At 41.3% G+C, this 27,441-nt stretch overlaps 2 protein-coding genes across 2 annotated transcripts; both read right to left on the bottom strand.

The window, feature by feature from the left end:
- Positions 1-1,240: 1,240 nt before the first annotated feature.
- cops9 (COP9 signalosome subunit 9) lies at positions 1,241-6,984 on the bottom strand. Its single transcript, NM_001005143.1, is given in 3 exon segments — positions 1,241-1,605; positions 1,699-1,771; positions 6,831-6,984. Coding segments are annotated over 3 exon segments (174 nt in total). The 5' UTR covers positions 6,894-6,984; the 3' UTR covers positions 1,241-1,567.
- A 3,987-nt stretch (positions 6,985-10,971) lies between these two features.
- Positions 10,972-17,759, bottom strand: otos (otospiralin). The gene is given in 4 exon segments (NM_001171638.1): positions 10,972-11,479; positions 13,553-13,579; positions 15,005-15,094; positions 17,581-17,759. Coding segments are annotated over 3 exon segments (270 nt in total). The 5' UTR covers positions 15,063-15,094; positions 17,581-17,759; the 3' UTR covers positions 10,972-11,294.
- Positions 17,760-27,441: the final 9,682 nt, after the last annotated feature.

The following is a 27,441-nucleotide window of genomic DNA, read 5'->3' as shown; positions in this document are numbered from 1 at the left end:
AAATCACCCTGATTAAATACTCAGTAAGAAAAGGGAAAAATTCAAGATGTGGATATTTCCCAAGAATTGAACTTCACTACCTTAATGAGGTCTCAATGTTTACCCTAATATTAAGAAAGAAGGTAAAAAACTGATTTAACCTACAAAGCTGCAAACCTCAAGGATTCTAGACGGAAAACATATAGTGGGGCTGTCTTTGTCTACTTTATACAATTTTGGTACACCATACCCCTAAGACATTTATTAAGAGGAGAGTTCCTGTTTCCCATTCCATTTTCCCCTATTTTACATTAATATATAACAATAACCTGGTCCAGAACCTGTTTTCATTTTGACTAATATTGATAGACAATGGACATGTTATATTTACTCTTAAATGTATGGTGAGGGCATGCCTGGGTGCCAGTGAAAGTACAATAATTAAAAACAGAAACCCTGCACTCTCAGTACTTACAAAAACAAAATAACTTGATTTATTGTGTTACATGAAACAGGCTGTAAAACAATAAACCTTTATTTTTTTGTGATTCTTCTTTGATTTGTTTGTCAAGGGTGCACCTCCACTGTGTTGCAATTGGTTGGTACAGTGCATAGTGAGCACTGCGAGATGTGCACCTTGTCTGTTAAGAGAGGTGTGTGGTGAGAGCCCTCTCTGCAGTTCTGATATGTATGCACCTGGAAATTAGCCCACATTTTCCCCTGGGTAAAGGACAGAGCCACTTTCCATTAATATGTAGAATAGAGGAGAGCGCTCTTTAGGCAGAATAACTGCTGTTACGAAAGAGATACTGACACCAGAAATTAAACTTTTTTTTTTTTTTTTTTACATGTATCATACCGTTTCCCCGAAAATAGGACATCCTCCGAAAGTAAGGCACCCCCCCAGATTTTTAACCCCCCTCGGAAATAAGGCACCCCCCAAAAATAAGACACCCACCTAGGGCTGGGCGATAAATCTCGCTCAAACGATGGAATAAATGTGTACTGTATTCTTCTTCATGGAAAAATAAGACATCCCCTGAAAATAAGACCTAGTGCATATTTTGGAGCTTAAAAAAATAAGACAGTGTCTTATTTTCAGGGAAACACGGTAATATTGTTTGTTCATGCTATTTATAATTTTGCCTTAAGAGCATTGGTCTGATGCTTTTACATTACCAATCTGATCTCCCAAAGTTTTGTGAAAAATGGCAAACATGACCTATAGGAAACTTTATGTACATTAAATTAATATGAGTAGTTTTTTGGTGTCAGTATCACTTTAAGCTTTATTGCAGACTACCTTACACAACATGTTTCGGGCCTTGTGTGCTCTCTCAAGTCTTGTTGCCTTTCAGGCAGTGCACTTGAATTCCACCTCTTTCCACTTTCCATTAAATTGCCAATATCAGGCCGCAGTTTCAGCTTATACAAATAAAATATTAGCAGTTTAGCACAAGTATTTACAACCGAAACAAGATTTCACTAGGACATTTTATTTACAGCTATAAATACAAAAAAATTATACATTTTCCCATAGATGGGGCACAAGCAGTGAGAGGCATTTCACAGTAAACAGTCTGGGATATTACTGGATATCCTCATCATCAAAGAGATCTTCAAAATCTGAAAGAAAGGGCATAAATAAAGTCTTTTGGTTGTTCTGTTGCGCCAATGTGGCATTAGAAAACTACACCGGCCTTACAAATGTACACTCACCATTAAAGAAATCTGCATGCACCGCCTTTTCATTTGCTGCCAAATCCATTAAAAGGCCTGTACTTCCGCCTGCCTGTAAGGGGAAAATAAACAGAGACTACTGAATTAAACTGTATGCTGCCGTAAGTATGGAATCTCACTAGTAACTTGGCATGGATTTGGGAGATTTTTCTTAGGTGAAAGTGACATGATTTGATAAGCGATTGGATATGAGGAGTGAAGGACAGGGCAGAATCAAGGATAACCCCAAGGGCCTGGGAAGATGGGGTAATGGTAGAATTGATACCTCGGGAACAATGTGGGCGTTGGATGGGGGAAAGAGAACCAGTTCAGTTTTAGAGAGGTTTAATTTAAGGTAACGTTGGGACATCCAAGTGGAGATAGCGGACAGGCAGGAAGAGACGCAAGTTTGAAGCTCTGGGTTGAGATCAGGAGAGGAAAGATAGATCTGAGTATCGTCAGCATAGAGGTGGTACTGAAAGCCAAAAGAACTGATTAGTTTGCCAAGTGAGGAGGTATAGAGAGAAAATATTAAGGGGCCCAGGACAGAGCCTTGAGGAACCCCGAAAGAAAGAGGCAAGGGAGAAGATGATTCCCCATTGTAAGAGACACTGAAGGATCGATCTGAGAGATAAGATGAAAACCAGGATAAGGCAGTGTCACGAAGGCCAAGAGAGCGGAGAGTCTGGAGGAGAAGAGGGTGATCCACAGTGTCAAAAGCAGCAGAGAGATCGAGAAGTATTAGTAGCGAGTAGTGTTTTTTGGCTTTAGCCGAAAGGAGGTCATTTGTTAGTCGGGTTAGAGCAGTTTCAGATCTCTATGCACTAACCTGCTCCATGTTTCTGGCCCTGTGGGATCTCTATGCACTAACCTGCTCCTTGTCTCTGGCCCTGTGGGATCTCTATGCACTAACCTGCTCCATGTTTGTGTCTCTGTGGGATCTCTATGCACTAACCTGCTCCATGTTTCTGGCCCTGTGGGATCTCTATGCACTAACCTGCTCCTTGTCTCTGGCCCTGTGGGATCTCTATGCACTAACCTGCTCCATGTTTGTGTCTCTGTGGGATCTCTATGCACTAACCTGCTCCATGTCTCTGGCCCTGTGGGATCTCTATGCACTAACCTGCTCCATGTTTGTGTCTCTGTGGGATCTCTATGCACTAACCTGCTCCATGTTTCTGGCCCTGTGGGATCTCTATGCACTAACCTGCTCCATGTCTCTGGCCCTGTGGGATCTCTATGCACTAACCTGCTCCATGTTTGTGTCTCTGTGGGATCTCTATGCACTAACCTGCTCCATGTTTCTGGCCCTGTGGGATCTCTATGCACTAACCTGCTCCATGTCTCTAGCCCTGTGGGATCTCTATGCACTAACTTGCTCCATGTCTCTGGCCCTGTGGGATCTCTATGCACTAACCTGCTCCATGTCTCTGGCCCTGTGGGATCTCTATGCACTAACCTGCTCCATGTCTCTGGCCCTGTGGGATCTCTATGCACTAACCTGCTCCATGTTTCTGGCCCTGTGGGATCTCTATGCACTAACCTGCTCCATCCCTCTGGCCCTGTGGGATCTCTATGCACTAACCTGCTCCATGTTTCTGGCCCTGTGGGATCTCTATGCACTAACCTGCTCCATCCCTCTGGCCCTGTGGGATCTCTATGCACTAACCTGCTCCATCCCTCTGGCCCTGTGGGATCTCTATGCACTAACCTGCTCCATGTTTGTGTCTCTGTGGGATCTCTATGCACTAACCTGCTCCATGTCTCTGGCCCTGTGGGATCTCTATGCACTAACCTGCTCCATGTTTGTGTCTCTGTGGGATCTCTATGCACTAACCTGCTCCATGTTTCTGGCCCTGTGGGATCTCTATGCACTAACCTGCTCCATGTCTCTGGCCCTGTGGGATCTCTATGCACTAACCTGCTCCATGTTTGTGTCTCTGTGGGATCTCTATGCACTAACCTGCTCCATGTTTCTGGCCCTGTGGATCTCTATGCACTAACCTGCTCCATGTCTCTAGCCCTGTGGGATCTCTATGCACTAACTTGCTCCATGTCTCTGGCCCTGTGGGATCTCTATGCACTAACCTGCTCCATGTCTCTGGCCCTGTGGGATCTCTATGCACTAACCTGCTCCATGTCTCTGGCCCTGTGGGATCTCTATGCACTAACCTGCTCCATGTTTCTGGCCCTGTGGGATCTCTATGCACTAACCTGCTCCATCCCTCTGGCCCTGTGGGATCTCTATGCACTAACCTGCTCCATGTTTCTGGCCCTGTGGGATCTCTATGCACTAACCTGCTCCATCCCTCTGGCCCTGTGGGATCTCTATGCACTAACCTGCTCCATGTTTCTGGCCCTGTGGGATCTCTATGCACTAACCTGCTCCATCCCTCTGGCCCTGTGGGATCTCTATGCACTAACCTGCTCCATCCCTCTGGCCCTGTGGGATCTCTATGCACTAACCTGCTCCATGTTTCTGGCCCTGTGGGATCTCTATGCACTAACCTGCTCCATGTTTCTGGCCCTGTGGGATCTCTATGCACTAACCTGCTCCATGTTACTGGCCCTGTGGGATCTCTATGCACTAACCTGCTCCATGTTTCTGGCCCTGTGGGATCTCTATGCACTAACCTGCTCCATGTTACTGGCCCTGTGGGATCTCTATGCACTAACCTGCTCCATGTTTCTGGCCCTGTGGGATCTCTATGCACTAACCTGCTCCATGTCTCTGGCCCTGTGGGATCTCTATGCACTAACCTGCTCCATGTCTCTGGCCCTGTGGGATCTCTATGCACTAACCTGCTCCATGTCTCTGGCCCTGTGGGATCTCTATGCACTAACCTGCTCCATGTCTCTGGCCCTGTGGGATCTCTATGCACTAACCTGCTCCATGTCTCTGGCCCTGTGGGATCTCTATGCACTAACCTGCTCCATGTTTCTGGCCCTGTGGGATCTCTATGCACTAACCTGCTCCATCCCTCTGGCCCTGTGGGATCTCTATGCACTAACCTGCTCCATGTTTCTGGCCCTGTGGGATCTCTATGCACTAACCTGCTCCATCCCTCTGGCCCTGTGGGATCTCTATGCACTAACCTGCTCCATCCCTCTGGCCCTGTGGGATCTCTATGCACTAACCTGCTCCATGTTTCTGGCCCTGTGGGATCTCTATGCACTAACCTGCTCCATCCCTCTGGCCCTGTGGGATCTCTATGCACTAACCTGCTCCATCCCTCTGGCCCTGTGGGATCTCTATGCACTAACCTGCTCCATGTTTCTGGCCCTGTGGGATCTCTATGCACTAACCTGCTCCATGTTTCTGGCCCTGTGGGATCTCTATGCACTAACCTGCTCCATGTTACTGGCCCTGTGGGATCTCTATGCACTAACCTGCTCCATGTTTCTGGCCCTGTGGGATCTCTATGCACTAACCTGCTCCATGTTACTGGCCCTGTGGGATCTCTATGCACTAACCTGCTCCATGTTTCTGGCCCTGTGGGATCTCTATGCACTAACCTGCTCCATGTCTCTGGCCCTGTGGGATCTCTATGCACTAACCTGCTCCATGTCTCTGGCCCTGTGGGATCTCTATGCACTAACCTGCTCCATGTCTCTGGCCCTGTGGGATCTCTATGCACTAACCTGCTCCATGTCTCTGGCCCTGTGGGATCTCTATGCACTAACCTGCTCCATGTCTCTGGCCCTGTGGGATCTCTATGCACTAACCTGCTCCATGTCTCTGGCCCTGTGGGATCTCTATGCACTAACCTGCTCCATGTCTCTGGCCCTGTGGGATCTCTATGCACTAACCTGCTCCATGTCTCTGGCCCTGTGGGATCTCTATGCACTAACCTGCTCCATGTTTCTGGCCCTGTGGGATCTCTATGCACTAACCTGCTCCATGTCTCTGGCCCTGTGGGATCTCTATGCACTAACCTGCTCCATGTCTCTGGCCCTGTGGGATCTCTATGCACTAACCTGCTCCATGTTACTGGCCCTGTGGGATCTCTATGCACTAACCTGCTCCATGTCTCTGGCCCTGTGGGATCTCTATGCACTAACCTGCTCCATGTTTCTGGCCCTGTGGGATCTCTATGCACTAACCTGCTCCATGTCTCTGGCCCTGTGGGATCTCTATGCACTAACCTGCTCCATGTCTCTGGCCCTGTGGGATCTCTATGCACTAACCTGCTCCATGTCTCTGGCCCTGTGGGATCTCTATGCACTAACCTGCTCCATGTTTCTGGCCCTGTGGGATCTCTATGCACTAACCTGCTCCATGTCTCTGGCCCTGTGGGATCTCTATGCACTAACCTGCTCCATGTTTCTGGCCCTGTGGGATCTCTATGCACTAACCTGCTCCATGTCTCTGGCCCTGTGGGATCTCTATGCACTAACCTGCTCCATCCCTCTGGCCCTGTGGGATCTCTATGCACTAACCTGCTCCATGTTTCTGGCCCTGTGGGATCTCTATGCACTAACCTGCTCCATGTCTCTGGCCCTGTGGGATCTCTATGCACTAACCTGCTCCATGTTTCTGGCCCTGTGGGATCTCTATGCACTAACCTGCTCCATGTCTCTGGCCCTGTGGGATCTCTATGCACTAACCTGCTCCATCCCTCTGGCCCTGTGGGATCTCTATGCACTAACCTGCTCCATGTCTCTGGCCCTGTGGGATCTCTATGCACTAACCTGCTCCATGTTTCTGGCCCTGTGGGATCTCTATGCACTAACCTGCTCCATGTTTCTGGCCCTGTGGGATCTCTATGCACTAACCTGCTCCATGTCTCTGGCCCTGTGGGATCTCTATGCACTAACCTGCTCCATGTTTCTGGCTCCATGTTTCCTCCTGTGGGCCAGAGACATGGAGCATTTGTGCATTTGGATTTTTTGCGCACAAAAAGCCGATTTCTGATCAAGCGCATAAGTCTATGAAGTCAATTGCTATATGGGTTCTTCCCCGTACTAAATGATATCATAATCACAGTTTGTGTACCCACATAAAGCTATTCACACTAACACCGCGCACATCTTTATGGTCCTACAAACGCACTCACTAAAAATCTGCGCTATTTGTACTCCGCCACAAGCCCCTAGCGGGATAGTAATGCGCACTGCCGCTCCTACGTCACCTCATCTAAATCCACATAAGGGCCAGCTCCCTCTGGGAACATCTCGTCCACAGCCGGCTTCATTTCGCCACTTCCACTGTAGCAGTAGTTTAGTAGAACCGCTCACTGCCGGACGGTACAGCGCACAGGCTTATACACGCACACCACGTGATGTGACGTACGTGACGCTAGTAGGGCGGAAGTGACAGAGAGGGACGGGGAAGCGCAATAAGCGGGTTGGCGAGTTCTACTAGGCAGGGAAGGCGGTAGCGCAGTGGGTGGATTTGACTTGTGTTGGTGGAAGGCTGTGTATAGAAGTGACTCACTGCATGTGTGAATATAAAACAATATGAATGCCCTGTCTGCTTTTCTGTCTGGTGAAAGGGTTTACCTTATAATTTCTCTCTTTGGGTAGGATCCCCGTTTGCTTACACTGGGCTAGCCGGCAGCCGTAGGCTTTAGACAGACTTTCCTATGGATGTGCTAAATGGCACCTGGAGTGTAAAAAATATAGTATAAACTGGCACTGTACAAAATATGTCTCATAAGCTGATATTGAACTACCGTTTGGGTGACACAGCTCTCATTTTCTATGATGTTATTGGGCATTCACCCCATGCATCTATGGATCCTTAGCTGTGTGGGAAAATACACAATATGCATAGTCATATAGTAATTCACTAATAGGTTGCTCAGCTTACACATAAAGCGTTCCATAGCAGGAAGCTAGTTACCTCTTGTTCCTGGCAGCTCTGTTGGTTACACTTACAGCCTTCCTTCCTTACACAAAAAACTGGCCATAACCTAGGTTTATTTTGATTATAGTGCCTATCTTAGTGGGTATAGGTGTCAGCCTTTGTAGGGTAGGAGGGGTGTATTGATAGACTATTTCACTATTTTACCAGATTACAGTGACTTCAGTACATTCATTGTGACCTGCTAAATATTAATATTGTCCTTCAGGGACCACTATATCATAAAGGAGGGCCAGAGGGGCATTCCCATGTTCCCTGCATCATAATTGTTAGTTAAGGCTGTTTTGTGGCTTGTGAAACAACTGTATTTCCTCAGTTGCTGGTATAAAGAGGACTGCTGTGTTTTTTTAGTATCAGAAAATAAATTTACCCTTGCCCAAAGGGCAACAATAAATTGTTGATAGACCTGGATTAAGTCTAAAATAGGCTACACTACCCAGGATTTGGCTTAGAATTAATGGTTTTTATTTATTTTTAAAATTTTAGATCTGTGATATTAAAGGGGACCTGTCACCTTAAGAAATAATTCTAAATTGTTTTCTATTGTGTTTGTCAAGCAAAGTAAACTTTACTTACACCATATAAATTATTCAAATCTTATTTTCTTCAGTATTGGAATTTACAATTGCAGCAAGTAGGCAGGGGCCATTTTGTGGTGTTTTGTTATCAAAGCAGGCATTGCATCCTGCTAAAATCTTATTTCTGTGCCAGTGTGGGGGGAACCCGATGCCCATATCCATGCACTGGTTACAAAATTACATGGTTAGGAAGGAGGAGGAATGTGAGGAGGGCAGCAACATCTAAGAAGTTCTGAATTCAAAGTGAAAGTAACTGGCAATATATGATTGACAGCTGGGATTCTTAAATGCTTTTATAATGGGTATGGATGTGGTAATAAACAAATGATTTTGGGTTTCATGTTTAATTTGAAAAGGGTTTTTATTATACAGCTTTTCATGTCTGGGTGACAGGTCCACTTTAATGCAAAGGGAAGTTTTACTGTATGAAAGGGGACCATGGCTGGCGATTTATACTTAATAGCAAAAGCGTCCATTTTTTTTAGTCCTAACAGGTTAGAAACCCAGGTTTATAATTAAATACTTATATTTTGTTTACACTATTCCTTTAAAGAGTTATTTCATAATTAATTCAACTTTTAGTATATTATAGAATGGTCTATTTTTAGCAACTTAATTTGGCTTAAAAATTGTCTCCTTCTGCTGCATCTTGACAAACTTCAGACAGGAGTCACTGACAGATGCACATGTGATACAGTGTGTAGCTCTACATGTCAGCATACATTTGTGTCTTAACCGTGTAGATTCATTCTTTGTTCTCGCCTTTCAATAAACTGGGTGATATGTTTCCAAGTGTCCTTGATAAGCAACAGCAACAAATCCATTATTTTATTTAAAAATGAGTCAGCCCAAAGAATAACAATTTCTTAAAGGAGACATATTGGATAAATGGGAAAACCCTAATTTTGTAGGCAATTATGAATAATATACGGTGCTGGTTTCCATTTGTGCTCAAAATTAATCCTATCGATAACAATGGCCCCTTTATTGGAGCTCCCTATAGATCCTCTCACTTCTCCGTCCAGTGTGAAATGAAGAGTGGGCGTGTCCTAACGGTCCCTGCCAGAAACACAGTAGGAGGGGGATAGCCAATCACAGCCCTGTACTCACACAAGCAAAGACAGGCTTCTGTTCCCTATCAGGTCAGCCTAGCTGCTGATTGGTTCCTATCCTACAGTGCAGTGTACTGAGGGCCGCCGGCCCCCCAGCTCATCCAGAGAATTCAGCCAGCAGGAAGTGGAACAGATGGGCGGGGCTAGTGGGGTCTTTGTGGAATTTCTCAATAAATCAGTCTGAAACACAACTTTTTAAGCACAATCCTTCTATATCTAGAGGAGTATAATTCACTGGTACATTCATAATTTTTTATAGGATATGTCTCCTTTAATTATATGCTTGATCTGAGAAAATTGAGAGAATATGAGAGGGAACCTCAGGGGTGGGTTGGTTATTACCATATTTCTGATCAACAGTCTTAATAGATAAACCTGGCCAACCTATACAAATTCATTAACGTTGGAAAAAATACACTTTAATTTAAGGAATACTAGTATAAGGGCTCTGGCACACGGGGAGATTAGTCGCCCGCGACAAATCTTCCTTGACGCAGGCGACTAATCTCCCCAAAATGTCATCCCACTGGCGAAAATGTAAATCGCCGTGGATGGCATACGCGGCACCGCAATTTCCCTGAGTCGCGGAAGTTGCCTTGAGAGGAGATTTGTCGCAGGCAGGAAGAAATCTGTCTGTGTCAGGAAATAATAGGCATGGATTATATTGATATTCTTATATATTAGATGATTTTATCACTGAGATATTGACCACAGGGTGGGGGGGGGGTAACTATTATTCTAAGCCTTTTAGGACATTGTCAGACAAGGCAATTTTTACTTGCTCCATTGCTGACTTAGTTGTCTCAAGGCCTTAAATGAAGTGGAGATGCCACAGTTGCCTGACAAGCAGTTTCATACCAGGCCATGGAAATGACTACAAACACTAAATCACCATAAGGCCAGGGACAAACAAGATTAGTTGCCCCACACTTAAACTCCTGTAGGTGACAAACCTCTGACTAATGTAAATCGCCAATGGAAAAACATGGGGGGGTTTATTAAAATTTGTATTTTTATGGTTTTATAGTTTTTGTAAACCATGACTAAACCCATTTCACAATTGTGAGTAATTTATCAAAAGTTTCTCTAATTGACAAAGCACAAATGAAAAAAGACATGGAAGATGTGCAAAATTGTGACTTTTTCGTTTGCTGAATGAAAACCCAACTTTTTTGTTTTGTATAAAAGCCAGCATAAAAAACCCAGCAAAACTCTAAAATCATGAAGCAAACAAAGATCAGTTGTAAAAGGGACATCTACCATTGACTTCTACATGAACTTCTGCCCCTTGAAACTATTTGTGTTGCCTTCTAACTGCCTTCTTGTTTCTCCTCAATGTGAATTGGAAGATCTTTTTCAGAAGGCATAGATCAAATACAACACTAGAAAGACCTCTAATACTGTTTGGTTACGTAAATTACAAGGAAGTCAAATAAATCCATATATATATATATATATATATATATATGAGCCATTATAGATTTCTGTAATCCCTTCAGGCCTCAGCTGCAGCCATTTGATCACTGAGATATACAGTATATAAACAACATATAAGCTCTATACAAAGCAACTGTAAAGCTTTCAGTTCAGTAAAATAATCATAACCTGAATATCAATGACCTGCAAAGGTTTAAACTGTAATATATAATCCTATCATTTATACTGTTATAAGAGTTATAAAGAGCCAGTTCCACAAAACACACCGTTATAAGGTTAATTTCTTTCCAAAGCATTTTTATTGCTATAAAATACATGGCTGCAATGCTTCTTCTCCAACAAGTCTCTGCATATTACAAAATATATTGTTTTTATTCTGAAGGGTAAAAGCAAACAAATATTTATAAAATAGTAAGCTTGGCTCCGAAACCTTAAAGCCAGCTGGTATGCTCAGGATAAGTGGGATGGTGCATTTTAGGCTTGTAGGTGAGCTTGGGTATTCATCACTTCCCATCCATGGCATTGGTCCCCCGAGCTATATATCGTGTGTGCTCTGTATGTACATTAAAGTATGTGTGCATAAGCATGGTGAATAACATGCATCTATTCATCTTCGTTCCGGCTAGTGTATCCAAGGGTATCCCCAATAGGGTAGTGAGCAAAGAAGGTGCGAGCCATATCATTTATCTTGTCATATGCACCCAGGGAGCGGAAATGCTCCACATACTGCCAGAAATCTGATGTGGAGTAGGGCCAGTAAGGATGAGCAGGGGCCTCCTCATAAGGACCTGCAAAGAAAAAGATGGTAATGTTAGAATGAATGCGGCGTGCAAATCTGACTAAACTATAGACAAGGGACTAATCTGTTTCCACTGGAGCCTTGGCTCACATACTGTTTGAATAATGTTATGTTTGTAGGTAAGTGCTACCAGAAGGTTTTATATATGAAAATTGCAAAAATATTCAGTTGTGCATAAATGATTGGTTACTTAAAAACACCCAGGCTAAGACTGTAGGAAAACAGGAGTTTGTGAAGTTCATCCTTACAATGAGCCTTTTTATACCGATGCAGAGGAAGATAAACAGAGAATTAAAAACCCAATAAATTGGCTAATTCATCCACATGGGGAAAGTAAATATTTCTCTGTCTCCAGCAGATTATTCCCTGGATCATTAATCAGACTCATCTCAGGATCAATATCCGGGGACAGGTTCTGCAGATAAAATCTCATTTAGTGATTAACTGTGATATCGATGGGCAGCAAGTCCCTAATGCAACTGACCACAGACACACTGATAATAATCAGGGCAGAAATGGCATTTTGTTCATTTATTGAGCATTGTAGGTAAGGTATTTGCAGCATCCTTGGCATTCTGTAAAGAGTAGCAGTCTCTTCTGACAATCTGGGGATTGCTGAGGAATTGTGAGACTGTTTTTAGCACACATTGGGGCAGATTTATTATGCTGTGCAAAACACGGCGTCAAAATTTGCCGCACATCGACAGGCTTCGCTGTGTAAAAAACAAAGTTAAATCAGCATAATTTCGTTACACGTTTTTTCTTCTGCCGTAATTTACGTAAAATAACAGCATAATATCTGGCGTTTGGATGGCAAACCTCTCCATTTATTTTACACAGATTTTTACACCGTTTTTTCGGCAAATTTTATTTTACACGGCATAATAAATAGGCCCCATAGTGTATGTGCAGATTATTTCAACCCATACTGCCATCAGAATAAAAATTGAGATGCAACGACTCAGGATTCGGTTTGGGAGTCGGCCAGATCTGGGCCTTTTTCAGTAGAATTTGGCCAAATCCAAATGCCTGGCTGAACCGAATCCAAATTCTAAATATGGCATGACTTAGGGTGGTTCACCTTTAAGTTAACATTTAGTATGTTATAGATTATTACTCTTAGGGATCCCAAACCTTTTTTACTTGTGAGCCACACAGATGTTAAAAGTGCTTTGGGGATGTCAAATAAGGGCTGTGATTGGCTATTCGGTAGCCCTATATGGACTACTGGCCTGCAGGAGGCTCTGCTTGAAGTAAAGCTGTGTCTCTGGGCTTCCAAAACTTCTCTCCAAGCCAGAAATGTAAAAATGGGCACCGGCTTTCAGCCCACTGGGAGCAACAAAAAAAGAAGGGGGGGAGTTAGTAACATGTTGGACACAAGTCCCTAGTTGGGGGTCACTCTAAGTTAACTACAGTTAACTCAAAGATGAGGAATTCCTTTGAGAAAATCACAACATTTTTTGGTCCATCCTTATTCAGACTTAGTAGATTCTGTTAATGCCTTTAATAGGGGCCTGGATGAGTTCTTGAACAAGCATAGTATCCAAGGCTATTGTGATACTAATATCTACAGTATTAATGTTGTATATATACTTTATGTATGTGATAGTATGGATTGTTAAGTATAGGTTGTGTGTGCTGGGTTTACTAGAAAGGGTTGAACTTGATGAACTAATGATATTCTACCCAGGAGGGTTATTTTCATGGATTACACTGATGCCTGGGAAGTTTCTTGTCTAACTTTTGAGAGAAAACAAACAAAAAAAAAAAACGCTGGCAGAAGCAAAATAAACCAACAAAGAGTTAAATATGTGAAATGTGAACCTTTCATGCAGGGGTACCCAAAGTGTGGGGTTGGCCCACAAAGCAGCCCAAAGACCAAATAGGGTGATTCTGAACTTTCTAATGTTTACAGACAAGCCAGCAATCATTTATACAGTAAGTAAATACTTTTAGAATGGATATGTTGGCACATTTCTTATTTAATATGTTTCAAAACTGTAAAGGCTAATATTCCATAACCCTCCAATGAACCAAAACAAAATATTAAAAGCTTTTTTACCTTCCTCTCCATACACTGGTCTGGCATCTGAAAAAAAACAAACTTTCGTGAGTGAAGCCTGATTTCAGACAATGGATACCTTCATTGCACAAAGTGTGAGCTGAATCCTCAAGTCAGCAGGAATTCTTAATAGCCCAGGTCTGGGCCGAACATAATAGGGCCCTGTGTCTACTGACTGCGTGGCACTCGTTGGTCACATGGGAGCAGCATTCCCAGCCAGCTCATACACATTCACAGAATAGGGAAGGTATGAAGCTCAGGCTGGGAGAGTACTGACCCAACGGATACACATGGACAGAACCAGTAAGGAAACACTAGCACATGCACAGAAACCTTTTTCCTAATCATATAATACTAAAGTCTTGCTATTTTTCTCATATTATCTTTACAAATCAATTAACCTGAACTTGCAGATATTTGTAGAAATGTCATAAGGTATCCAAAATATAGCATTTCTGTTTACGTTTTTATGTATCTATGATATTACCCATTTGTATCTAAAATCATGTCAGTATCATATCCAGGTATGAGTTCCATTATTATGGAGATCCAAATTACATAAAGACTCCTTATCCGGAAAACCCCAGGTCCTGAGCATTCTGGATAATAGGTCCAATACCTGTATCACAAAGGGTCAGTTTACTAATGCAAGTTCAGTGTGCAAGGTGTGGCGGAGGATGCAAGTTGCCATGGTTTTTTCCAAGCTATAATTTCAGCCAGGGGAAGTAGCGTCATTTGTATTATTGGATTTAATTGCACTGAAAATTCATGGAGTAAATTCATTTTGCACATGACACCAGTGCAACCACTCCTTAAAGTTGTGCTCAATGGCGGTGCATCTGTCCCTCCTCTTGTTCCAAATGTTTTGCAAGTACTCATATTGACTGCATCTGTGCAATTGCAACTGCGGTCATAAATGAGCCTTATTGTCTTAGAAAGCTCATGCCTCTAGGCACTTTGCAAAATGTAAGGGTCAAGGTCCTGATATCTCTGACATGGTTATTCAGTGTACTACTTGCCCGAACCGTAATGTAACACTGAAACACTGACCAACTAAAAAAAATGCTTATGAGTGCCTTCAGCATTTCAGTATACTTGCATTAGATACACACATATACACATTCACCCTAATTGAGCTCTGCCTAGCAGCTTGCTACCAAGTGCCACTACTTATAGAAACCCAGCTGCTTACATATTTAATGTGGTGGCATGGCTAACACATGAAGCCAAATGCAAATAAAAAACACATCAGAGTTGTTTTATATATATATATATATATATATATATATATATATATATCCCTTACCTGATGTCCCCTTTCCTCTGACTCCTTTTTTTTTAGTTAGCCATGAACCATCAAATTTGTACAGTGAATAATAGAATTAATAATAGAAAGTATTGGATTACAGTAAAAACAATATGACACTTTAATATAAAAAATGCATGACTTACCAATAAATGTGCCAAGTAAAACACACGAGAAACATAATCCAATAAGAAGCAGCTTCATGATTGTTCTGCTAGTATTTCCCAACAAATGACCTATAGTCGGCAAGATAATAACCATAAAAACATCTGTTAAAGTGATGCAACCATCTTAAACTGCTTATTTTTTTATTTTTATGCATTTCTGATGTGAGGGTCATATAGGGGCTTTTCTATAACTAATTCAATATACAGTACAGGTATAGGACCTGTTATCCAGAATGCTCGGGACCAATGGTATTCCGGATAAGGGGTCTTTCCGTAATTTGGATCTCCATACCTTAAGTCTACTAAAAAATCAATTAAACATTCATTAAACCCAATAGGATTGTTTTGCATCAAATAAGGATTATTTATATCTTAGTTGGGATCAATTACAAGGTACTATTTTATTACTACAGAGAAAAAGGAAATCAGTTTTAAAATTCTGAATTATTTGAATAAAATGGAGTCTATGGGAGACAGGCTTTCCGTAATTCCGAGCCTTCTGGATAATGGGTTTCCGGATAAGGGATCCCATACCTGTATATATGATTTATAGCAACATATTGCTGGACAAACCATAGTAAACACATGTGTGGTTACCCAGCAAATATTCATAAGATCAAGCAGGTTTTAGCAAACAGATGGCCACAGAATCAGACAAAATGAGGTGTTACTGCAACAGTTGGATTATTGAACAACACCTGGGGTTAGAGTTATTTTAAGACTTTATGCATTAAGAGCCTCTATCTGGGTTCAGATGCTGTGTCTCAGACCCGTCAATAGGTGCCAGGAATTTGGGATCATTGATGGTTTTTGGGAACCGTTGATCCTGCATATTTTTCACATTCAGGTATAGAATCTGTTATCCAGAAAGCTCAGAATTACAAGAGAATCAATCTCCCACAGATTCCATTTTAACCAGATAATTCAGATTTTTAAAAATGATTTTCTTTTTCCTCTGTAATAATGAAACAGTACCTTGTACTTGATCCCAACTATGTTAGAATAAATCCTTATTGGTGACTAAACAATCCTATTGGGTTTATATAACGTTTAAATCATTTTTAGTGGGCTTAAAGGAAAAAGAAAGGTAAAGTCACTTGGGGGTGCCAAAATGTTAGGCACCCCCAAGTGACTTTAACCGCCTACCTTTTACCCCGGGCTGGTGCCGCTGTCAGGAGAGAACAGCACCAGCCCGGGGTAGCTGCCGGCGCTTCCTCCTTCCGGCTTCGCTGCGCGCGCATGCGCAGTAGAGTGAAAAGCCGAACTTAAACATTTAAGTCGGCTTTTTCGCTCTACTGTGCATGCCCGGCCACCGGCAGTTTAGGAAGTGGAAGGCGGAAGGAGGAAGTGCTGCGCTCCAGGTACCCCGGGCTGGTGCTATTTTCTCCACCAGCCCGGGGTACAAGGTAAGCGGTTAAAGTCACTTGGGGGTGCCTAACATTTTGGCACCCCCAAGTGACTTTGCCTTTCCTTCCCCTTTAAGGTATGGAGATCCAAATTACAGATAGACTCTGGATAACTTGCCCCATACCTATTAATGTTCCATTACAGTGATGGGTACTTTTCTTACCAAATATAGTTTTCATAATTCATTTTACAACTGCTGCAGAGTTGTTTGTTTTTCCAACAAAACAATGCCACATTAAAAAAAGGCGTTAGTTTCACTGCCTTGAATTAAAACATCACAGAGAACAAGATTTCTATTTCTTCTTATTCCCAAAAGTGAAATGATCAAGGATCTGAAAGGCTTTTTGCAAGGCACTGCAGCTAGATCGCCGGCCATAAGGCATGGCAGAACTGTTGGCTTTTTATTAGAAATATGAGACGTTAATGAGCACATTCACAAACCTACTGATGATATTAAATTAAAAAGTTGCAAATAGTTTTGCTGCAAATTTGAAGGGCTCCACGTCAGTCTAGATGCCCCCTACCTGCTGCATTTCTTTTCATTGTAAGCAACCCGCAGCAGGTGTTTTCGATGTTACACGTGTCTAAGCCAAAAGTGTGCAGGGTTTGTCAATAGAAATATTTGCTAAAAAGAAAATGTAGTAGTGGCCATGCACACATATATGAGCACAGGTGTGAATGTGTATTGGCAGTAAGTCATGTAGAATGACAGCAGATGAGAACCTAAGCATCACTACTTTTGGAGGAGCCTAGGAATCCACTACCAGCTATGAGAGACCAACAACCTGAATATATAAGTCTGTCTCACTTTAACTATCTAGATCCGTAATATTATCCATATACAACATGTATGATGCTATATTTGCAGCAGTGGTGAGTGTCTGTAGAAGTGCATGGAGGTACAGATGGTATTTCTCCCTATTGCTAAAAGGATGTACAGCACTAAAAAAGTCCCAGACATAACAGATTTTGTGTAAAACTTATATAAAAACAGGCAATACCCAAACCAATGTCAGTTGCATCACACACTTATGCACAATAATTTTGTTATATTTGGAAACTAGTCCAGACTGGTAGTTATCTTGCTATGACTACAGCACCATGTCTGTTGGAGTTGTTATAGGTAACCCAGGTAGCATTAGCATTACCTGTAGTCCTTGTGGCACGACTATGGCCCTTGTGATGTTTCTGTATTGGTTGCCCAGATGCCTTCTGTGCAGATCTCAGTTGTGCCTCCTCTCTCAGCTTCTCAGGCTCTCACTTCTTCTTGCCCACAAGCTCAGCTCTACAAAGGGGGCTGTCTGAAGAGAGCACAGAGGCTGCTCAGAATTTTCTCACTGACATACAGTATAACTAAACAGACTTTTGTGTCCATGGGGAATTTGCCCAGCATTCCACCAGGATTCCAGAGTAGTAACACTAAAGTACAAACCAAGTTTTTAACTCTCATTGCCCATTCATTTTATGTGATTGACAGAAAATAAATGGAATGCTATAGATAGTAACCCTTATTTATGGTGCATGGCATCAGAAGCTGTTAATGTTGCAGGTATGACTGTACAACTCAGGTAGGTGATGCCAAGCTACACTATATCCGGTCACTCAGTCCTCCAATGCCATGTCCCTAGCTGGAACTCTCAATGCTGAGTTCTGGACTGTCTCTGGAAGCGATGTCAGCACAAGAACTATTTGTTGGGTGTGTGGGGTTTTATGCATGATCAGAGCCGAACAAACATCACCATGTCTGATGCCAGTTGTCAGCTGGAGTGGTGTAAAGGTAGTGGCCATTGGGCCTCCACTGGAGTGATTAACTGCATTTATGAAATCTGACACAAGAGTCTGACCCATGACAGGAAAATACCTACTGGACTAAAAAGGAAGAATGATCTGGGGCGGTTCTCGGTTTGAGGTAAGGCCCCTGGTTCCAGTGAAAGCATTAAGGCATACAGTTACATTTGTGACAGTTCTGTGCTTCCTACTTTGTGGCAAAAGCTACGGGAAAAGGGCCCTAAATTATTTCAGCACAATAATGCCCCATGCACAAAGCACGGTTTTTACAAAATTGGTTGGGGGATTAGATGGGAGCAAGGGACCTGACTGACCTGTACAGAGCCTTGACTTCTAGCCAACAGAACACCTGTGGGGGAAATAAACCAGGCCTGATGCCTAACATCAGTGCCCAACCTCACTAATGCCCTTGCAACTGAATGACAGTAAATCCAACAACAGTAATGGAAAGTCTCCCCAGAATAGTAGAAGGCCACAGAGCATCATTGATGACAACAAAATATCTTTTATCATATTCTATAGGCTATTGGCACATGCATCAGTCTTAATGCCCACTACCAGCTGCATAATTACAATGGTAAGTAATCCACAGCAGGTGCTTGGATCCAATGCCACATGGGCCTCAGCCCACAGCCTACAGCAGTGATCCCCAACCAGTGGTTTGTAAGTAACATGTTGCTCACCAACCCCTTGGATGTTGCTCTCAGTGCCCCCAAACAAGATTTACTACTAGATTTTACTACTGTAAACTGATAGAGTGCACAGAGGCCCCTAATAGCCAATCTTAGCCCTTATTTGGCTCCTCCATGAACGTTTATGGTGCTTGTGTTGCTCTGCACGGGTGTGCGTGAATAAACGCGCATGCGCAGAGCAGGTGGATTTGCGTGGGAACTGCGGATCGCCTGACACCTGACCTACGTTGTGTTTCCAAGTACAGTGTATTTGCTTTTGCTGAAATAAAGTTAATGGGCAAGCACATTGTTACGGACACTACTTTATCATAAAATTCATTGTAGTGACACAGCAAACAACTTATGTCACCACAATTAAAATGTAATGTTGATATTATGTTCACATTCTGCAATTTTTATGTGATAAAAGGATATGTTTCTGCCAAACGTTAAACCCTTGAGGAGCTGATGGAACAGGCAAATGAAGCTCACAGTATGGGCTGGATGATTAAGCTGTGGGCCAGAATAGAATACTCAGAATATCTTGTGAGATGCTCAATTCTCCCTGAAACATTTGTCCTACTACCAAATCATATCCATATATTTAAAATGTAAATTAACAATTTCACGTGTGTAAATGTTGATTTCATTAACAAGATTTTGATAGGATTTGACCAAGTGTCAACTAAATCCTGTTATGGGTGCATCCCTAATAATAATGATAAAGGCCAGCAATCCCTAAAGGAATACTGTCATGTAAAATTTCACATGGGGCTAGCCATATTCTTTATTTCCCAGGGTGCCACAGCCATGTGACCTGTGCTCTGATAAACTTCAGTCACACTTTACTGCTGCGCTGCAAGTTGGAGTGATATCACCCCCCTCCCAGCAGCCGATCAGCTGGAATACAATATTAAATGGCAGAGTAAATTATTTGCTATGTAAACAGTGTAATTTAGAAATAAAAAGTATACCATAAAAATCATGACAGTATCCATTTAAAAAAAATGAGTGGTTAAATAGAAAAATAAAAGTCTGAGTAATATTTATTATGCACGATGTTATAGAGCTGCACCTGTTCATTAAAAAATTATAGGAACAAGATGTCTGTCAGGTTTACCCTGTGCAAATCTCTTTGTGGCTTTCCTTATACCCTACTGTACACTATAAAGGATGTTTGATGTCCTTTTAACAGGGAAGAGAGTTTTTTTATATAGTAGTGAAAAAGACTTTGTTATTCATTTTACTGAATGTTATAGTCCCTTATCACTGTTTGGGTTTGGGTGTTCTTATTTGGAAAGGAATGGCTGTATGTTTAAAGAACACGGCAAATAGATTGAGGAAACCAAGCCAGTCAATAAAACCATAAATAAATATGACCCCAGGAAGCTGGCAGGATTGCTAATAACCATGGAAGGGCTGGGAATCCTTACACACCTTAAATGGACAGCCGCTTATTATCCAAACCTGACCATGGTGAACTTCAAAGAAAGTGTGCTTGTATGTATGTATGTATGTATTTATGTCTGTCTGTATGTATGTATGTCTGTATGTATGTATGTATGTCTGTATGTATGTATGTATGTCTGTATGTATGTCTGTATGTATGTATGTATGTATGTCTGTATGTATGTATGTCTGTATGTATGGATGTATGTATGTATGTATGTCTGTATGTATGTATGTCTGTATGTATGGATGTATGTACTGTATGTATGTATGTATGTATGTATGTATGTCTGTATGTATGGATGTATGTACTGTATGTATGTATGTCTGTATGTATGTATGTATGTATGGATGTATGTATGAATGTATGTATGTATGTCTGTATGTATGTATGTCTGTATGTATGTATGTCTGTATGTATGGATGTATGTATGTATGTATGTATGTCTGTATGTATGGATGTATGTATGTATGTATGTATGTATGTATGTATGTCTGTATGTATGGATGTATGTATGTATGTATGTATGTCTGTATGTATGGATGTATGTATGTCTGTATGTATGTCTGTATGTATGTCTGTATGTATGGATGTATGTATGTATGTATGTATGTATGTATGTATGTCTGTATGTATGGATGTATGTATGTATGTATGTCTGTATGTATGTCTGTATGTATGTATGTCTGTATATATGTCTGTATGTATGGATGTATGTATGTATGGATGTATGTATGGATGTATGTATGTATGTCTGTATGTATGTATGTCTGTATGTATGTATGTCTGTATGTATGGATGGATGTATGTATGTATGTCTGTATGTATGTCTGTATGTATGTATGTCTGTATGTATGTCTGTATGTATGGATGTATGTATGTATGGATGTATGTATGTATGTCTGTATGTATGTATGGATGTATGTATGTATGTATGTATGTCTGTATGTATGTATGGATGTATGTATGTATGGATGTATGTATGTATGTATGTATGGATGTATGTATGTATGTCTGTATGTATGTATGTCTGTATGTACAGCGCTGCGTACATAAGTAGCGCTTCATAAATAAAGATATACATACATACATGTGTTGGGACCTCTAGGTATCAATGGAATGCTAGCCATTCAAAATTTCTGAAAGGGTGTCGTATATACTGTGTATATATATATAGATAGATAGATAGATAGATAGATAGATATATTCTACTAATACAGGTCATTGAAATCTGAGATGATTTATAATACCCTTATATTTTACAACAAGGGGTACCTTACTTTTTATATTGATCAGGGAATGTACATTGATCAATCCCCATCTGTTCTGTATTCTTATTATAGCTACATATATATATTTATTTAAATACATTTATGATACACAAAAGCCATGAATATCCTGTAATTGATATATTTTCAAGGGAAAGTTAAATGTATTATTTACATTATTGTTTCTATTTCACACACTTTCAAGGGCAACTTAAACCCATTGTTTTTTGTTTCAGACGTTTTCAGGGGGAAGTTAAACGCATTATTGTTTACTATTTCACATACTCTCAAGTGGAACTTGAAACAGAAATATATACTCTTTAAAACTTTCACCAAATTTCTCAAGAAAACTCCGTCAAACATTTCAGCTAAAATAAAGCAAAATTCAAAACTTTGGTATGATCAACTTACAAATAATTGTGACTATTCATAAATACATGATTGATCTAATTTGTTTAATTAAAAAACTCTCAGGGGTTTATGTGAGTTTCTGAAAACAAAAAAATTCAAGTTTTAGCAAATCTGCTCCTAAATTTTACAGGTTATTTGCTGCTCTTGTGTATTATGCTGACAATACCTGACACGATATAAGGCATCCTTTGTTCTTTCATCTATATTGGCCCTGTATAATGCAGGAGAATGTGCTGGAGATCTCATATTGAGGGAGATATTGGTAAGATGGATACGGGACCGGAAGCATAGATTTTAATTATATTACGGTAAGGATTGAATACAGGAGAGAAAAGTATCAGGTACAGGTATGGGATCCGTTATTCGGAAACCCGTTATCCAAAAAGCTCCAAATTATGGAAAGCCTGTCTCCCATAGACTCAGTTTTAGTCAAAAAATTCAGAATTTTAAAATTGATTTCCTTTTTCTCTGTAATGATAAAACAGTACCTGTACTTGATCCCAACTAAGATATAATTACCCCTTATTGGGGGCAGAACAGCCCTATTGGGTTTATTTAATGGTTAAATGATTCCCTTTTCTCTGTAATAATAAAACAGTTCCTGTACTTGATCCCAACTAAGATATAATTACCCCTTATTGGGGGCAGAACAGCCCTATTGGGTTTATTTAATGGTTAAATGATTCCCTTTTCTCTGTAATAATAAAACAGTACCTGTACTTGATCCCAACTAAGATATAATTACCCCTTATTGGGGGCAGAACAGCCCTATTGGGTTTATTTAATGGTTAAATGATTCCCTTTTCTCTGTAATAATAATAAAACAGTACCTGTACTTGATCCCAAATAAGATATAATTATCCCTTATGGGGGGCAGAACAGTCCTATTGGGTTTAATTAATGTTTTATTGATTTTTTAGTAGACTTAAGATATGGAGATGCAAATTACAGAAAGACCCCTTATCCGGAATACCCTTGGTCCCGAGCATTCTGGATAATGGGTCCTATACCTGTATAATGATTTAACCTCACATATAAACAAAGCTAAATAAGAAAAATTCCAAAAATTTAATTTGAATCTGAATTTGATTCTGAATAATGGTTTTAGCTTTGGTTATTAGAAAGCCTATTGTGTTAATGCGAGTGGGTAATTGCAGCCTGCACTCACTGCTTACAGGGGAACTGTATTGCCAATTAAAGGGAAAAAAGTGCCAGTATCTTAAAAACTAGAATAATGCAATTTGCAAATGCACTAAGAATAGTTATCTAGTATAAATAAATTTAAAGCAACTGGACTTGTTTGGTAATCATTGAAGACGTTTCACTACTCATCCGAGCAGCTTCTTCAGTTCAACTGACTGGTATGGGAAGTCCTCAGCATATATACTCTTGTATATATGAAGAGTATATATGCTGAGTATATATGCTGAGGACTTCCCATACCAGTCAGTTGAACTGAAGAAGCTGCTCAGTTGAGTAGTGAAACGTCTTCAATGATTACCAAACAAGTCCAGTTGCTTTAAATTTATTTATACTAGATATACCATGACCTGGATGAATGAAAATCTTCATAGACACTAAGAATAGTTCTGCATTATTTTACTCTCATTTGTAAATGTAACTAGTTTTCAGGGCCGACATTTGCCTCCCGTCACCCACGTGCCTGCAGGAGAGGTTAGATATCTATTTAACAAATAGGTTTTATTATAATTAATAGTAATAAAATATGGAATAATCATTTTGTAGTGTTTTCCATATCAGTATATAAAATAGTTTAACTGAATATGGTTCCTGCTCCTAAGACTGTACTCATGCTGTTTAACTCCCCAGCCTACACCTATTATCCTGCTGCAACAGTTAGTCTTGCTATCAGTCAGCATTTGTAAGTTATTTGCAGCAGGAAAAACGGTAGGCTGATTAAAAGGTTGATATAAAAGAATAGACCATCTGGGTATGTTAAATTCAGTTTGGTGGATTTTGATGAGTTTCCCTAACATTAAAGGAGAAGGAAAGGCTAATAAAGAGTTAATCTCAAGCTGCAGGCATACCTTCAGTTCTCTCAATAGTGCCCTTAAGTCTCCCCATATTTCACCTGTTCAGCGTGGGTGTTTGGTGCCTGGGGAGGGGTGCGAGCGTGGGTGTTTGGTGCCTGGGGGGGTGCGAGCGCGGGTGTTTGGTGCCTGGGGGGGGGTGCGAGCGTGGGTGTTTGGTGCCTGGGGGGGGTTAGAGCGCAGGTGTTTGGTCGCGGAGGGGGGGGCGGTTGCGAGCAGGGGAAATCCAAGATGGGGGCCGTGACAGACTGCAAATACTGTAAAGTTAAAAGGCAATTTTTGGGAGAAGTTAGCATTATTTTAAAAAATAAAGTTGGCGATTTGCTACAGATAATGGGGCTCTACAATATATTAGGGGCTATAGTAGAAGCCTTTCCTTGCTCTTTAAGTGCTTGTTGTTTCTATGGTTTCTGCATACAGAAAATTGAATATGGACAGTAGAGAATCTAATTTCAGTGTGGAATTTCCTGGCTATTTCGGGATCACAGTTAGACAGTGCTGTGTCACTGCTCTTCTTGTGTCTTTTGTATCTGTGAGACAGGTATTTATATCATCAAATGTAACGTAAAGGAATGTAAAGTATGTGGTGTTTGCTCAGCAGCTGCCCCCAAACATGCCCCCATGTGCAATAAGTATTTATTGGGCACTGGCGCAGTACTGTACAGCAGGGTCAGGGCAATACATGGGCACGGGGGACACATTCCCAGGGTGCATCCCTTTTCTCTTAATACATTTTAAAAGAAACAGCTCCTGGAAATAATAGATCTCTCATATTCATCACTTGCAAGTGCTTTACCTTAATAGCCCTGTGCAGGCAGGGCCATGAGGGGGCAGGGTGGTGGCATAAAGGGGGGGATCAGGCAGGGATTCGGTGGGTAGGTTATAATAATAGACAGGTGGGCAGGGGGATAAGAGAGTAAGCTGGAAGAGGGGATTGGGATGGGCTGAGTGGGAAGGACAGTGGATTACAAATTTACGATCTGTGTTTTGCAAGTTAATTCACTGTAATGGCCCCGGCCATGGCTGGTAATTTGCTGTCTAGGCCTGTGATATACTGGCAAGTTGGCAACCCTAGCTGGGACTTTTAATCAGTTCAGTACATTGGGGATCTTAGGCCTCCCCACCAAAATTGCAGGTCACCTGCAATATGCAAAATAATGTAAAATTTCGGGACCCCCCTGCAGAGGAAGCAGCCCCCCCTCGGTGCCGTGGGCTGTGCTTTCTCTATAATTACACCACTGCTCTTAACCTTTACTGGGGCCCAGATTAAATCTCACCATCAGCCCCATTATAGTAATGAGGACTGCAAGAAGAAGTTTAACAACACCAAACTACATGCTGATTTGCCCTTAGATTCATGAGGACCGCATTTCTGGGCCATGACACATAGATTAACAATCCTGAAAAGAACTTTATATGCTCTATTTGGTCAGGCTCAATAAATTTGACCTTCCCTGACTGCCATCTGCTGGTGCATGATGGATATTGCAGAGTGAAAATACTGAAATTGAAGGCTAATTATCTACCATACATCAGCAGTTCGCTGTTTTATTTGTACCAAGGTGTCATAGTGAAAAGCAGACACATTGCTACATTTTAACATTGCCAGTGAAGAAACAGGGTTGGACTGGGCTGCCGGGACACCGGGAAAAATCCCGGTAGGCCCCGGCACTAGTGGGCACGGCGGCCCAAACCCGACCCTTCCGGCGCTCCCCCTGACCGACCGTTCCTCCCATGCACGTTAAACTTACACACGCTTAGGGGAGGACGTTGGGGGGGGTTAGAGGACGCACCCGGCAGGGGCACTTGCAGGGCCCCTGCGGCTGGAGCCCCGGTGGGCCCTGCACCCCCTAGTCCGACCCTGTGTAGAAAAGTAAAAGCTTGAATAATAGATTGAATAATATTCAGTATTTTGTCACACTAATTCTATGTAAAAATAGCGCCAAATGCTGACATGTATAGGGAACACAGAATCTACTTCTAACAAAATATATATACAATATACCAGTGCTGTCCAAATTATCAGATACAGTGGGCATATTATTTCTGTCATACAGTAAAGCCTGTGAACCGTTCAAGCAGACTGAGGGCCATAAAAATCCTTTGGGTCACATCCGGCCCACGGGCCTCTGGTTGGACAGGCCTGCAATATTCAATATTATGGAATCATCTGAACCATGAAGAAATTTAATCTAATTCACCAGCCACATGATTCTTAAACAAGTCACATTTTACTTAGTTATAACATTAGATTGTACCCATTATGATCTTTTTAGAATCTTACACTTTTTGCTAAACCAGTGCCACCTTGTGGCTACCATCACTTATTACATTTAATAAACAGGTTGCTGTAGCAGTGTAGCTAAAATTCTGCATTTTTTCCAATGTCATATGTTATTGGCCCCTACATATACATATGGTTTGTCCCAATGTAGAAAGACGTAGCTGCAAATCTCATGCTGTATAGACTGGAACTGATTTGCTGCAGAGTCCGTTGGACTGTAGCAAATTGGTAATGCTGAATAGATATTGTAAGCTCTGAGACTGAGGGCAAACCCTGCCTGCAGTATATGTTTGGTATTGGCAGCTGTATAGAACTTTAGAACATGCCAAATATTTTAAACATACTAACATACTCTTGTAACCTGAAGTTCATTTTATAAACCATTTAAATTTGTCAACATTTTCAGATTTTGGACATTTTTCCAGCTTTCTTTTCGTTAGGATTTTAATGCAACTTTGTCTTTCCCTTGACCCACTTAACCCTACTTATAAATTACCTCAACACCCATTGTAATGAAAATATCACTGAAATGACTGCTCGGAATAGATAGCTGCTTTGATGTTGCTTTGACTTTGCTAGAAACATTGTTAAGCTGTATAAACACTGCATGCAGTCATTACAATGATAGGGAAAGGGGCTGTGTTGGGAAATTCATAGTTTTTCAGATCTTTGCACTCACCTAAGATGAACTAAACCCTAGAAATGAATATGGCAAATGCCATATTTTATTTTATATACTGAACTTACTGCACCAGCCTAAAAGTTCATCATATCTCTGTAACAGTAATGATCCAGGCCTTCAGTTGTCACAGGGTGTTATAAGCTTGGATTTTGTCAGTGACATGCTCAATATGCTCTGGGCAGCTGAGTTTAGGGGTTGTTTTGAATCATGAAGCAGAAATATTTATATTCTATATATACAGTATATTGTGACATTTCTATTCTATATATACAGTATATTGTGCCATTTCTATTCTCTATATACAGTATAGTGTGCCATTTCTATTCTATATATACAGTATATTGTGCCATTTATATTCTCTATATACAGTATATTGTGAGTGGGTCCCTAAGCTCAGGTAAGTG

Source organism: Xenopus tropicalis, chromosome 5, assembly GCF_000004195.4.
Source record: "Xenopus tropicalis strain Nigerian chromosome 5, UCB_Xtro_10.0, whole genome shotgun sequence".
NCBI classification, from domain to species: domain Eukaryota; kingdom Metazoa; phylum Chordata; class Amphibia; order Anura; family Pipidae; genus Xenopus; species Xenopus tropicalis.
This window is presented reverse-complemented; position numbering and strand designations above follow the sequence as displayed.